At 44.6% G+C, this 14717-nt stretch overlaps 1 protein-coding gene across 2 annotated transcripts in view; it reads left to right on the top strand.

Annotated features, from left to right (window-relative positions):
* Positions 1–232: 232 nt before the first annotated feature.
* frmd5b (FERM domain containing 5b) overlaps positions 233–14717 on the top strand; it is a gene marked incomplete at both ends in the record, with an annotated part of 118886 nt that continues 104401 nt past the window's right edge. For both annotated transcript variants that reach the window (XM_083650980.1, XM_083650979.1), the window contains one exon: positions 233–334. In XM_083650980.1, coding sequence (XP_083507106.1) covers positions 233–334 — 102 coding nt within the window. The remainder of the gene's footprint in view (positions 335–14717) is intronic.

The following is a 14717-nucleotide window of genomic DNA, read 5'->3' as shown; positions in this document are numbered from 1 at the left end:
CACACACACACACACACTTAGCACAGCCACACACACACTGGTAAAACAATGCAGCAGCAGCACCGCCACCACCACCTGCTCTCCACACTGTCGTTGCTGCTCGTCAGGTGTTGCTGTTGGACCAAAGACCAAGGACGCCGTGAACGTGACAGCAGCATCTGAACTTGTGTGCATGTGCTACAGTGCGCCTGTTCCGCCTGCTGCTCCCGCACGCGCACCCACCGCCGAGAAGATGCTGAGCCGGTTGATGAGTGGCAGCATCAGAAGTCTAGACAGGGAATGCGAATGTACTGTGAGACTGCTGGACGACTCGGAGTACACCTGCACGATCCAGGTCAGTCCGGACAAACATTTTCCCATTTGGTGAAATTAACCTGGGAACCTATATTTTTGCTGCAGGATGTTTTATTATTGTCATAACAAGCGGGTGACGAGCAGGTGAAATGACGTTACACATGTAACCCCCCCCCCCCCCCCCCCCCCCACACACACACACACCAAATTGACCGAGAGTGTACAGTAATTAATGATGAGAGGTGTCATCTTTATAACCCCCCCCCCCTAATGGTGTGTAGTACCACCACCTATGTGCATATTGTTGTTGCTGTGTGTTTATGGTATAAGGCCTCTCATCATGACCTGATGTTGCTTTCGTCAGAGACATTATGTGTGTGGACATTCCATGACTCACGCAGTTGGTGTGTGAGGCACGCACCTGCATTGCGTAGCAAATTCAATGGTTACCCAAAAGCAATATTCCATATTCCATTAGATGGTGTGCAATCTGGGAGGGGAGGGGAGGGGGGGGGGTGCTCTATATTGACAGTTTTTTAATCTACTGCTGTGGTGCTGCTGGAGCTCCACCGGCTTTACATGCAGAATGCCTGAAGACACTCATCTAGATAATCTGATCTTCAACGATGCACTCCACTTTCCAGTCAAGGGCTCAGCTAGGATTTCCGGATCCTCTGGCTAGGTGAGACAGAGGCCGAGCAGAAGCAGCAGCAGAGCTAATTCGTTCATATGATATTTAAGCAGGGGAAAAGGTTGTTTACTCAGCGTCTACATTTAGGTTAAATCAAGGGGGACATGTCTGTGCTAACAAAGTGGACCTACAGTAGATCATGTCATACCCTCTCCTCCTCGTCCTTCAGTTTGACCACGAGTGTGACCAAGGAGTGTCAGTGTGCTGCTGAGGGGAGAAACCTTGTAACTCCAATTTAGGTGATTTTCATGTTTTGATTTGAACCAAGGGTTTACATGTAACATACATGTTCATGATACTAGTAAGGCTTATGAAATGCATTCGCAACCGACGATGACACTTTATGGCTATCAATCTTAAAATGAGGCTGTTTTTCTCAATTCCTGAAAAGCCGAGTTTTTGACGATGTGCAAGGCTTTCATCCAGCGGCAGCAATACGACCAAAAGAGTAATGCCTTTAAGCTCTGTTGGTGGAGACCAGTGCTTTTCAAAGTGGGAGGCGGGCCTCCCCAGGGGGGCTCCAATCAGTTTCAGGGGAGGCTCAGTGAATGGAAGTGGAAAATATGATCAGTACCTTAGTTATATTACATGAGTTATCAAAAAGAGATCACATGGATTAGCCTTCATACAGACCTTTTTTATGTGATGTAGTCTGAGGTAGAAGCAATCTCAAGCTGTCTTGGCTAAATTATTGAGTGTCTGTGAGATCAAATAACATAATCACGATCCTATTAAAACTATTTTTATAAGCATTTTACGAAATGTCTACGGGAAAGTAAATGGTGGATGAAAATCTCTGGTACAGTGCTGAAGCAGGAAGTGACGTTCCACTTTGGCTCGTCTCTATAGGCATCTAGGAATTGAGCGAAACTAAGCAAGTTAAACTGGGAGGTTCCAGGCTTTGTCTGAGGGCCGAGGTGAAGTCCACAGTGCCAGACTTTGAAAACCCCCGGGTCGAGACTTTCTCCGCATCCCGACAGCTTTGGGGAGGCTTCTCTCTGCTTGCTTTCTCGACTTTGGCATCTTGACTGATGAGGAGCGAGCCAAAATTTGTTTTACCAATCATGCTGAACCACAGTGTGCAAAGCTAAACAAGAAGAACGACGATGTGTTTCTGCTGTGCAGTATGAGGCACATCATGACTTAATACCCAACAGCACCGCTGTTGCACGGCTTTGCCAAAAATAACTGAGGTCATTAGCGAAGCAAATTGACGATAACCTTCAGAATACATTCATTAAAACGGAGAAATGGATGTAGTGGGCTAACAAAGTCCAGAGTAAAGAAGAATAGAGTACTGGAGGAATGAGTCCAGAAGACCTGATGTCCCATCAGTTGCGGGCGGCTCCAGATTTGTGTTCTTGCTGGTGCTGAGGAGGCGGGGCTGAATTATTCAGTGATGGAGCTGAGGGATGTACTGGCTATTATTCGCGAGGCCAGGCGGACGGGCAGCGTTCAAAAGTCCGTTTCTTTCAAGCATTTATATTATGCCAACTGTAAACGCCTCTGTTGATTCACAAACAACATGAAGTGATAGTTCAATCATGTGTCAGCATCATTGGGAGACAAACTGGCCTACACAGAGCATGAAACCAGTGGTCAGTCACCAACCTTTTTAAGCCCAAGATCTCTGACTGACCTCAGGCTTGGTGTACGGCTGTTGACCCCCCCAAAAATCCATGCTTCGAAGCTTCAAACGTTGCGATGGTAATCAACTTCCAAATCAACAGTCGATGCTTCATTTTGTTTTTTGTCCCCCCCCCCCTCTTCCTCTTCCTCCTCTCTCTTTCTTTCTCCATATGCACAAAGCCAGCTAACGTGAGCCACGGAGACTTCACAGACTTCCAATGTGTAGGAAGCCTGTGAACTTCTACTTGAAGTTCTCGTCAAACCGTGTAGTTCCCTGTAGAAAAACCTCTAATGGTGCAAACACACCAGACGCTGAAGCGCCGCAAAGCGCCTTTGTTAAGAGATTAGAGCGTTCAGACCGGCCGCGGCACGCGTTGCGTTTCAAAGTCTGGTCTACTTTTTTTGCACGAGCCGCCGTGAGTGATCGTGTGAAGCCAGACAGGAAGTCAGTACGAGCTGTTACCGGCACGGAGCAAAACAAAGCGTGTCTGGTGTGAACGGACAGGCTCCGCCTCCTACTCCAGCTGAATTTCTGCTTGGCAGCGCTTTCGGAGCCGCCGATGTGTTTGGACCATGAAGGCACTCTGTCTGTCTGGTAGATGATAGATTCAAACATTACTCGTCTGGCTTTCATCAGGGAACAATACACAGCAAAGGACAAAGATACTACAGATAATGTATGTTTGCATATTACATACATACATTATTATATTAATTTAGAGCAGAGTGTTTCCTTCAAAGACCTTTCATGCATTCATTATCCTGGCTGGTAGTGACACTTAGTTTGTCACTCACTCACTCACTCACTCACTCACTCACTCACTCACTCACTCCAAACTTCTCCCTGTTCAGACTTCTTAAGTACGGTATCTCTCTTTATTTCTTTGTTCTTTGAGTTTAGCAATGCTGTACTGCAATATGGTCATGCTAATAAAGCCTCTTTGAATTGAATTGAGTTGTCTGAAAAATCAATAGTTCTATTGACAGTGAGAGAGAGAGAGAGACATGACTAGAGTCAATAAACAGGCTGTGTGTTTATGACAAGGGATCGTGCAGAAGAGGGAGAGCGCACGCAGTGGGATTATTACTGTGTGTTACATTACCTCCTTTATAGACCAAGTGTGTTACGTGCGGTGGCTGTGTTATGTGCGGTGGCTGTGTTATGTGCGGTGGGTGTGTTATGTGCGGTGGGTGTGTTACGTGCGATGGGTGTGTTATGTGCGGTGGGTGTGTTATGTGCGGTGGGTGTGTTATGTGCGGTGGGTGTGTTACGTGCGCTGGGTGTGTTACGTGCGCTGGGTGTGTTACGTGCGCTGGGTGTGTTACGTGCGGTGGGTGTGTTACGTGCGGTGGGTGTGTTATGTGCGGTGGGTGTGTTATGTGCGGTGGGTGTGTTACGTGCGGTGGGTGTGTTATGTGCGGTGGATGTGTTATGTGCGGTGGGTGTGTTACGTGCGGTGGGTGTGTTATGTGCGGTGGATGTGTTACGTGCAGTGGGTGTGTTATGTGCGGTGGGTGTGTTACCTGCGCTGGGTGTGTTACATGCGGTGGGTGTGTTACGTGCGGGGGGGGTGTTGTGTGCGGTGGGTGCGTCAGTAAGAAGTATGGTTGTTGTGTGTAGCAGCTAACCTGGTCCTTTGAGTTGCTGGAGTTGCTTTTTGACAGGATGCTTTCACTGCTGAATTAGGGATGACAACATAAAGACCGTCACCACCTGCCTGTTTCTAAGATCTGACAGCAAAGCCAATGATGAAACATAGTGGCAGTACTCTGGAGACAGATGAAACATAGTGTCAGTACTCTGGAGACAGATGAAACATAGTGTCAGTACTCTGGAGACAGATGAAACATAGTGGCAGTACTCTGGAGACAGATGAAACATAGTGGCAGTACTCTGGAGACAGATGAAACATAGTGTCAGTACTCTGGAGACAGATGAAACATAGTGGCAGTACTCTGGAGACAGATGAAACAAAGTGGCAGTACTCTGGAGACAGATGATCAGTGGCAGTACTCTGGGGACAGATGAAACATAGTGGCAGTACTCTGGGGACAGATGAGACATAGTGGCAGTACTCTGGAGACAGATGAAACATAGTGGCAGTACTCTGGAGACAGATGAAACATAGTGGCAGTACTCTGGAGACAGATGAAACATAGTGTCAGTACTCTGGAGACAGATGAAACATAGTGGCAGTACTCTGGAGACAGATGAAACAAAGTGTCAGTACTCTGGAGACAGATGAAACATAGTGGCAGTAGGGCTGTGCGATTTTGCCTAAAACTAAAATTGACGATTTTTTCTCTCAAAACTCGATTTTCGATTTCGATTTCGATTTATTATACTATTATACTTCTCTAAACATTTGTTGCCCTGCAGAACTCTTTTCCCCCCTTTTTTCCATAATTGACAATTTACGCTTTTACTCTGAAGGTAGAACAACTCAACTTCCTGTTTTAGCTTGCCGCTGCTATGCTTAACTGTTGCTTGCTAACTTGACACTGGTGGATTTGCGTGTTCCTCCGTGAGATAATTATATTAGTGTCTAATCGACCACCCGTGCTCGGAGTTATATCTGTACTAGAATAACACAAAATCACAACAGGAATGCGTGGAACTGCGATAGCAGTTAGGGGGAAATTCAGACACACAGGGACAGGTGAGTCAGCTGAGGCTGCTAACTTACAGCCATGAATACAGCCAATCTATCAGTACTCGGTGGCCTCACGTGTTGTTTCGTTATTATGTGAACTGTAAAGGCAACGTTTCATCGTCCGGTGATAACGTCTGTGTTCGTGTGCGCGCGTGAGTGTGTTGTGGCAATCGTTATCTTGTAGGCTACAGCCCACAGTGCAACAAGCTGCGCTCAGTGCTCACTCTGTGCTTTTTGGTCGGAGGTGTTGAAATAAGTCCATTGCGCTGCTGTTTTTAGTAGCCAGTATCACAGCCTCTAGAGAGACTTTACAGCGGGGAGAATGGACAAGTAGCAGTATGCGTACATGAGAGAGAGCCGCCCCGCGTAACGTACTTACCCTAGTTAAAGTGAAAATTTAAATTTAAATTTAAAATTTAAAAAAAAAAAAAAAAAAAAAAAAACGATTTTACGATTTTCATTTTTTTAACATCGTCCTAACTAATTAATTCGATTACGATTCAAAATCGATTAATCGCACACCCCTAAGTGGCAGTACTCTGGGGACAGATGAGACATAGTGGCAGTACTCTGGGGACAGATGAAACATAGTGGCAGTACTCTGGAGACAGATGAAACATAGTGGCAGTACTCTGGGGACAGATGAAACATAGTGGCAGTACTCTGGGGACAGATGAAACAAAGTGGCAGTACTCTGGGGACAGATGAAACATAGTGGCAGTACTCTGGGGACAGATGAAACAAAGTGGCAGTACTCTGGGGACAGATGAAACATAGTGGCAGTACTCTGGGGACAGATGAAACATAGTGGCAGTACTCTGGAGACAGATGAAACATAGTGGCAGTACTCTGGGGACAGATGAAACATAGTGGCAGTACTCTGGGGACAGATGAAACATAGTGGCAGTACTCTGGGGACAGATGAGACATAGTGGCAGTACTCTGGGGACAGATGAGACATAGTGGCAGTACTCTGGGGACAGATGAAACATAGTGGCAGTACTCTGGGGACAGATGAAACATAGTGTCAGTACTCTGGGGACAGATGAGACATAGTGGCAGTACTCTGGGGACAGATGAAACATAGTGGCAGTACTCTGGGGACAGATGAAACATAGTGGCAGTACTCTGGGGACAGATGAAACATAGTGGCAGTACTCTGGAGACAGATGAAACATAGTGGCAGTACTCTGGAGACAGATGAAACATAGTGGCAGTACTCTGGAGACAGATGAAACATAGTGGCAGTACTCTGGAGACAGATGAAACATAGTGGCAGTACTCTGGGGACAGATGAAACATAGTGGCAGTACTCTGGGGACAGATGAAACATAGTGGCAGTACTCTGGGGACAGATGAAACATAGTGGCAGTACTCTGGGGACAGATGAGACATAGTGGCAGTACTCTGGAGACAGATGAAACATAGTGGCAGTACTCTGGAGACAGATGAAACATAGTAGCAGTACTCTGGAGACAGATGAAACATAGTGGCAGTACTCTGGGGACAGATGAAACATAGTGGCAGTACTCTGGGGACAGATGAAACATAGTGGCAGTACTCTGGAGACAGATGAAACATAGTGGCAGTACTCTGGAGACAGATGAAACATAGTGGCAGTACTCTGGGGACAGATGAGACATAGTGGCAGTACTCTGGAGACAGATGAAACATAGTGGCAGTACTCTGGAGACAGATGAAACATAGTGTCAGTACTCTGGAGACAGATGAAACATAGTGGCAGTACTCTGGAGACAGATGAAACATAGTGGCAGTACTCTGGAGACAGATGAAACATAGTGGCAGTACTCTGGAGACAGATGAAACATAGTGGCAGTACTCTGGAGACAGATTAAATGGTGAACTAAATGATAAACATCCCCAACAAGTGGGCGGCCCTTAATTGTTCATCAGCTATCACACAGGCAATCTGGGAACCCAGAGTCTATTTCGGCACGTAAAATAGACTCTGGTAAAATAGACTCTGGGACAGACAAACCTTTTTTGAGGCTTCCTGTACAGCGCCAATCTTCCGCCCGGGACTTCCGCCTCCGCGCAGTGCCGCTCTCTGTTGTTGTACCGGCGACTATAAGAGTTCCAGTCCTGAACGCTAATGAATATATATATATATATATATATAATATATATATATATATATATAGTGAACGCTACTGAATATATACACATTTTGATGTTTAGCCTTCAAAATAAAAGCGACGCAATGTATGTTTTTAAAAGGCACCGCTGTGCGGAAGTGGAAGTCCCGGGCGGAAGATCCGTGCTGTACAGGAAGCGTCAAAAAAAGGTTCGGCTGTCCCAGAGTCTATTTACGTGCCGAAATAGACTCTGGGTTCCCAGATTGTCACACAGGTAATGATGCTTTTAATAAAGGCAGTTTGTGTAGGATTACTGTCAAATGAATTGTGGTAGTGACCATCAGCGCTATGTGTTCAGTAGCTGCTGCTTTTTTTGTCTTTTGGCATGTTTCATTATTTCCACTCCCACGGGATTTTTGAGGAAGCAGCACATCTCCAAAGCCGCTCTCAGTGGAAGCATGCGTCAGATCATCAGGGCTGTTGTTTGCAACAACAGTCACATTTTTTCAGCTGGCATTAAAACGTGCAACAACTTTGAGAGAGAGAGATGTCCATAAGGAGGATGTGTTAAGGACATGGTAATGAGATGTCCATAAGGAGGATGTGTTAAGGACATGGTAATGACTGGCACTGGAGCGGTGACAACTTTGTTGGCTCGAGGAAGACGAGAGCGGATGGCTGTTCTCATTTCCTGGCCCACCTCGGAGATGTGGCCCAGAATGAAGGGCCCTCATGGGGCTCGGCAAGGGTCACGCCTCCCATTTAGCTCGATTAGCCTACACCTGGACCCGCCACGCTGCTGCATGTTCTACTGAATTCACATCGTCCTACTTGGAGAAAGAAGTACATTGTGAAGGCGGTGTGGAGTGGGATGAGAAGGGTCACTGGTGGCTATAGACAGCCAGAAGGGGATCTACCCCTCTGGACACTTCTTCTTCTCCCTTACTGACACAATGTGTGATGATGCTATCATCTGGCTCCAGAAGCAGCATGGTGAGAGACATGTTTGATTTGTCCAGTGCTCAGAGAGAGGCAGAGTGCTGCAGATGGATGTCACCATGGTTTGCTGGATTACAGACTATCTATAGGCCATGACGTTTTGTTGACCTCTGCAGTGGACTATCTATGGGCCATGACGTTTTGTTGACCTCTGCAGTGGACTATCTATAGGCCATGACGTTTTGTTGACCTCTGCAGTGGACTATCTATAGGCCATGACGTTTTGTTGACCTCTGCAGTGGACTATCTATAGGCCATGATGTTTTGTTGACCTCTGCAGTGGACTATCTATAGGCCATGATGTTTTGTTGACCTCTGCAGTGGACTATCTATAGGCCATGACGTTTTGTTGACCTCTGCAGTGGACTATCTATAGGCCATGATGTTTTGTTGACCTCTGCGGTGGACTATCTATAGGCCATGATGTTTTGTTGACCTCTGCAGTGGACTATCTATAGGCCATGACGTTTTGTTGACCTCTGCAGTGGACTATCTATAGGCCGTGACGTTTTGTTGACCTCTGCAGTGGACTATCTATAGGCCGTGACGTTTTGTTGACCTCTGCAGTGGACTATCTATAGGCTGTGATGTTTTGTTGACCTCTGCAGTGGACTATCTATAGGCCATGATGTTTTGTTGAGCTCTGCAGTGGACTATCTATAGGCCATGATGTTTTGTTGACCTCTGCAGTGGACTATCTATAGGCTGTGATGTTTTGTTGACCTCTGCAGTGGACTATCTATAGGCTGTGACGTTTTGTTGACCTCTGCAGTGGACTATCTATAGGCCGTGATGTTTTGTTGACCTCTGCAGTGGACTATCTATAGGCCATGATGTTTTGTTGACCTCTGCAGTGGACTATCTATAGGCCATGATGTTTTGTTGACCTCTGCAGTGGACTATCTATAGGCTGTGATGTTTTGTTGACCTCTGCAGTGGACTATCTATAGGCCGTGATGTTTTGTTGACCTCTGCAGTGGACTATCTATAGGCCATGATGTTTTGTTGACCTCTGCAGTGGACTATCTATAGGCTGTGACGTTTTGTTGACCTCTGCAGTGGACTATCTATAGGCCATGATGTTTTGTTGACCTCTGCAGTGGACTATCTATAGGCCATGATGTTTTGTTGACCTCTGCAGTGGACTATCTATAGGCCGTGATGTTTTGTTGACCTCTGCAGTGGACTATCTATAGGCCATGATGTTTTGTTGACCTCTGCAGTGGACTATCTATAGGCCGTGATGTTTTGTTGACCTCTGCAGTGGACTATCTATAGGCCATGATGTTTTGTTGACCTCTGCAGTGGACTATCTATAGGCTGTGATGTTTTGTTGACCTCTGCAGTGGACTATCTATAGGCCATGATGTTTTGTTGACCTCTGCAGTGGACTATCTATAGGCTGTGATGTTTTGTTGACCTCTGCAGTGGACTATCTATAGGCTGTGACGTTTTGTTGACCTCTGCAGTGGACTATCTATAGGCCGTGACGTTTTGTTGACCTCTGCAGTGGACTATCTATAGGCTGTGATGTTTTGTTGACCTCTGCAGTGGACAAGCTGCCTGCAGAGTGACAGGAGGGCACCCCAGGGGACGGCACCGTCAGCTTTCTTGTTCCCAGCACTTCTCACTTCAGATTCCACTGTGGGTCAGGCCCCCTTCAGAACCTCTCTGATGACTCCTCTTTTGTAGGACACATCAGTCAGAGCAAGGACGTGTATAGGAGACTGGAGAGCTTTGTGAGAACCATCTGCAGCTCAGTGTCAGTAAGACAACAGAGCTGGCCTGTGGATTTACAACTGAGCAAGAAGCCAGTGATACCTGCCACCAGCCAGGATGAGGCGATGGAGATGGCGCAGTCCTATAAATACATGGGGGTGCTGGTGCATATCAAAAACATGCAATAGATATGCAATTATTATGCAAATTAAGCAGAATAAGCCCCATACAAAAGTCTTCATCAGTGTTAACATTTGAGTTGTAGTCATCACTCCAAAATACATTTGTAATGTAAATCATATCTCCATAAGTCAATTTATGATCAATATATTTTAAATACAGGACATAACTAATTTTTTTATTTTATTTTGCAATGTTTGGTTTCACTGTGAAACAATCTCAAATGTATGATTCACAAAGTGCATGTGAAAAGGCTGATCATGAGAAATCATAGTCTACAGAAAACTCCACCTGGTGTTGGACGGCTTCAGACCAGACTGCACTGGTCTTTTGAACTGTCAGGTGGTTGCAGTTGAACCGTCAGGTGGTTGCAGTTGAACTGTCAGGTGGTTGCAGTTGAACCGTCAGCTGGTTGCAGTTGAACTGTCAGGTGGTTGCAGTCAGTGTGCCCTGAGGACCTGAACGCAGCATCACTCCAGCTGTCCATTTCGGACGAAAAGATGAAATTTCAAGTATCACAAAAGGGATGAAAGAACGAACCTCCATTATAGCCTTACTAAATGACTGCTCATCTTCACCCTACAGCTACACTTAACAATATATGAGGATGAAGGTCATTCACAGGCCTGACAGGCTTTTCTGAGGACATTGTAGCTGAGCAGCAGTGCTCTCAAATGGGAGGCTTAGTTAAGAGAGAGCAAGAAGGAGAAGTTAGAAGAGAAGATAGGAGCGGGAGAGAGGCCCAATCAGAGACCAAAATTTGAACCTTTTTAGCTTGGGACTTTACTCCTTGTGTATCCTGAGTCGATGGTTTCTAGTTGTGCTGTGTATTTATTTAGCAGCAGGCTATCATTTATTTTGTCTATAGTTTGGATTTAGCACAGAGTCCTGGCTGGGCCCTGGCTATATTGAGTGGGTACAGGAGCAGAATACAATACAATACAGTGTGATTAAAAACAAAGGGAAAATCCAGGGATGATTTAGATCCAGAGTTTGTTTAGCTGGGTTTGAATTGTGTAATCATGAATTGTGATTTAGGTTTAACATCTAAGAGGAATAGCAATTGTAGTTAATCAGCAGTGTCTCATGTCAGGCACTGGAGAATTATAGTAGCACAAACTCCATCCAGTTCACTCTAATGGGTTTGTTAAAGGCCAGCAGTCTATTGGACTCAAATCAGCACTCATAGCAGGAGATATAAGGGCCAAATAATGTCATACAAATAAAATCTATAGTTATAGACGGCATGTTTAACTCACTAAGTTTGTTCTATTTGTGTTTTTGTTTTTCTAGATATTTTCTTTTATATTTATTAAATTCCCAGTGAAGTTTACTGTTTCAGTGCACTGATGTCATTTTGGACAATAAATACATTTATTGTTAAACGGTAAAATATCCTGCCTACATTACATACTGACAGTATCTCAAGTTACGTCAAGTCATGTCATTGTCAAGTGTTTGATATTTGAGGGATCTTTGCAAGAAATAAAGTGTAATATAATGTGTATATATAATGTAAGAATATCGGCCGATATATCGATATCAGATTGTTTCTGCTCCCTAATATCGGTATCGGCATCCGCCTTAAAGATCCAGCATCGTATTGATCTAAATTAATATTCCTGCTGTGAGCCAAAAGATATAGATCAGAGCAAGATGACGGATAGGATGGCACTGATCCAGAGAGACATGGCACTTTAGTCACCTGGCACACAGCCTGAGATTCTCTATAGCCCGCTAATGAAATTAGCGCTGTTCCTTTGAAGCAAATGCAGAACTTAGAATGAACTTGAATGAGCTCCTCTTGTTTTGCATTTTCAATGCATTATTGAAATAGGTTGCTCTTGTAGGCTTTCTGCTTGCTGTGCACTGCTAAAATTGGAATAGAGGTTGTAACACATTTTTATTTTCATAGAGACATGCAAGTCTGCTCTTGCTGCTGTTGTCTTCACCTCACTGGTTTCACACAAAAATTATAATAAGAGCTTTTATAGATTTTACATTCGCAGTGTATTCTCTATTGATGTTCATGGCCAACTAATTAATATGATTATTATTATTAATAATACTAATAATAAGCATAATAAGAAGAATAAGAAGAAAATCTTGTAAAATAATGTGACATCCCAGCTAATGTTTGCAGGGCCTGAAATTCATTTTGCAAAGTGGGGGGAATTCCCCCCTTATGTTCTTCAGATAGGGGGGATTTATAGGTTTGGGGGGGGGGGGAGACTAACCCGAGTTTAACTCTGCGTCTTACATTGTCCTATTCTTCCCCAGAGGTGGTGGCACCGTGGCAGTACACAAATTGTGCATGTCTTTTAATCACAGCTGCATTTTTAGACTAGTTTTTGTAAACTGCAGGGGACACTGTTCCTGAAATGGAACTGTGTACACCTGTGATGTCACAGGGATGCAAACTAGTCACCTGTAGGTGACAGTCACCTTTTTCATCCCAAAATAGGAGGATTTCTGAGTGGTTTTATGTGTGCCCTGGTATCTGTCACCTTTTTCACTCTCCATGACTTTGTATCCCTGTGTCAGCCCCAGCAGAACACCCAGCAACAAGTGATGTCACAGGTGTTGAACACCTATTTAGAATGCCACCCTTTTCTCCATATTTCTGCTCTGGGGGCCTGTACATATATACTTTTTTTTCTGGGAGGAAAGGGGGTAGTTTGTGTACTAATCATGAATACAGAGTTCATAATCATTCATAAATTCATATTTCTTTAACCTGCACCACGCTCTTTAAAATATAGAAGTAAATAACGGGATAGGAACATGAATATGAATTTCACCTGATGTCCAAACCTCATTCAGGCTGGGATTCAGGCAGAGCTTTTTTGCCCATAATAATCCATACACTGGGAATGCTGGTCCCCTAAGTCGATTTATTTCTACCCGCTCAAAGCTTAATATAGAATAAAAGTAGGATGTGCTTTAGACAAGGCTCCTGCTTATGGGCCTGGCTGCCAGCTATGTGCCGTCCTGCTGAAAACTGCCAGAGTGACACGTCTTCCTGATTTGACGGCTCCCTGCTTAATAACATGCTAATCCAGAATGTGGAGAAATGTGGAGATGAGCCATGAGGAGTCTTTGATGTGCTCTCAGATTAGGACAGTCGGCTGTCGGCCATGACAGTAATACACTATCTACGATTCCAGTGATGTCACTGCCTCAACTCCACTCACCCTGTTGCTTGTCATTGTATTCAGCACACACACTCATCTGTCTGAGATTATAACCAACTGATTCAAGTACGGTAGCTTTCATTATTTGCTAGTAAATTAAGGTTTCTTGTGTTCTTTCAAGCTGCATCTGAATTTCAAATATATTTCGCCCAGGCTTAATGCTGTAGGTCAATAGTAACCAAGAAATTATATTGGCTGCTTGGCTGGGAATGAGGTCCGTGTATTTGGCGGCCATCCGTTTTTCGTTTTGAAAAGAGGAAACGAAAAATTTGTCGTTTCCCGTTTTTTTCCGTTGATAATAAAAAACGGAAAACGACTCGTTATCCATTATCAAATTCAATTTGATGTGCTTGTAAATGGAAATTGGGAATTAAAATACCCGTGCGGAAAACTCCTTTCTCAATTTTGTCTTTTGTCAAAATTGAGAAAGTTGTTTTCTGCACGGGTATTTTAATTCCCAATTTCCATTTACAACACGTACAATTAAATTGGATAACGGATAATGGATAACGGCCTGTTTTCTGATTTTTTATTATTAAAGAAAAACGGGAAACGACTCGTTTTTCGTTTCACAATTTCAAAACGAAAAACGGATGGCTGCCAAGTACACGGACCTAATGAGCAATCAATTATTTTGGGTGATTATTTTTCATCTGACACAAATCACCAATTAGTGATTAATTAGTGCAGCTGATTACATTGTATTTCTTTTTACGACAAAATTACTATTCCAGGCTGACAGATTTAGTTTAAATGTCAGATTTTAGGCATTTCTTCAGCTGTTTAAAACATGTCTCGTGGGTATTTAAAGCAAGGTTGTGAATTCTGTTGCAAAAAAACAAACAAACTCAAATCCAGCCTCTGGAGCCTAAAGCCTGGAGGCACTGCATTCTGTCAAAAGCTTCCCTGGAGATGCTGACAGTTGAAATGGTGTATATAGGATGCTGAGTTGTTGGTTTTCTGAATAATTAAAATGTGTGACAGGAGTGAATATTGAGTGATATGTTACCTGGGGTGCACATGTTGCTGGGGAGGTTTGGTGAGCTTGGTCTGGGGTGCACATGTTGCTGGGGAGGTTTGGTGAGCTTGGTCTGGGGTGCACATGTTGTTGGGGAGGTTTGGTGAGGTTGGCCTGGGGTGCACATGTTGCTGGGGAGCTTTGGTGAGGTTGGCCTGGGGTGCACATGTTGCTGGGGAGGTTTGGTGAGGTTGGCCTGGGGTGCACATGTTGCTGGGGAGCTTTGGTGAGGTTGGCCTGGGG

The sequence above is a fragment of the Poromitra crassiceps genome (genome assembly GCF_964638095.1).
Source record: "Poromitra crassiceps genome assembly, chromosome: 14".
NCBI lineage: Eukaryota > Metazoa > Chordata > Actinopteri > Beryciformes > Melamphaidae > Poromitra > Poromitra crassiceps.
This window is presented reverse-complemented; position numbering and strand designations above follow the sequence as displayed.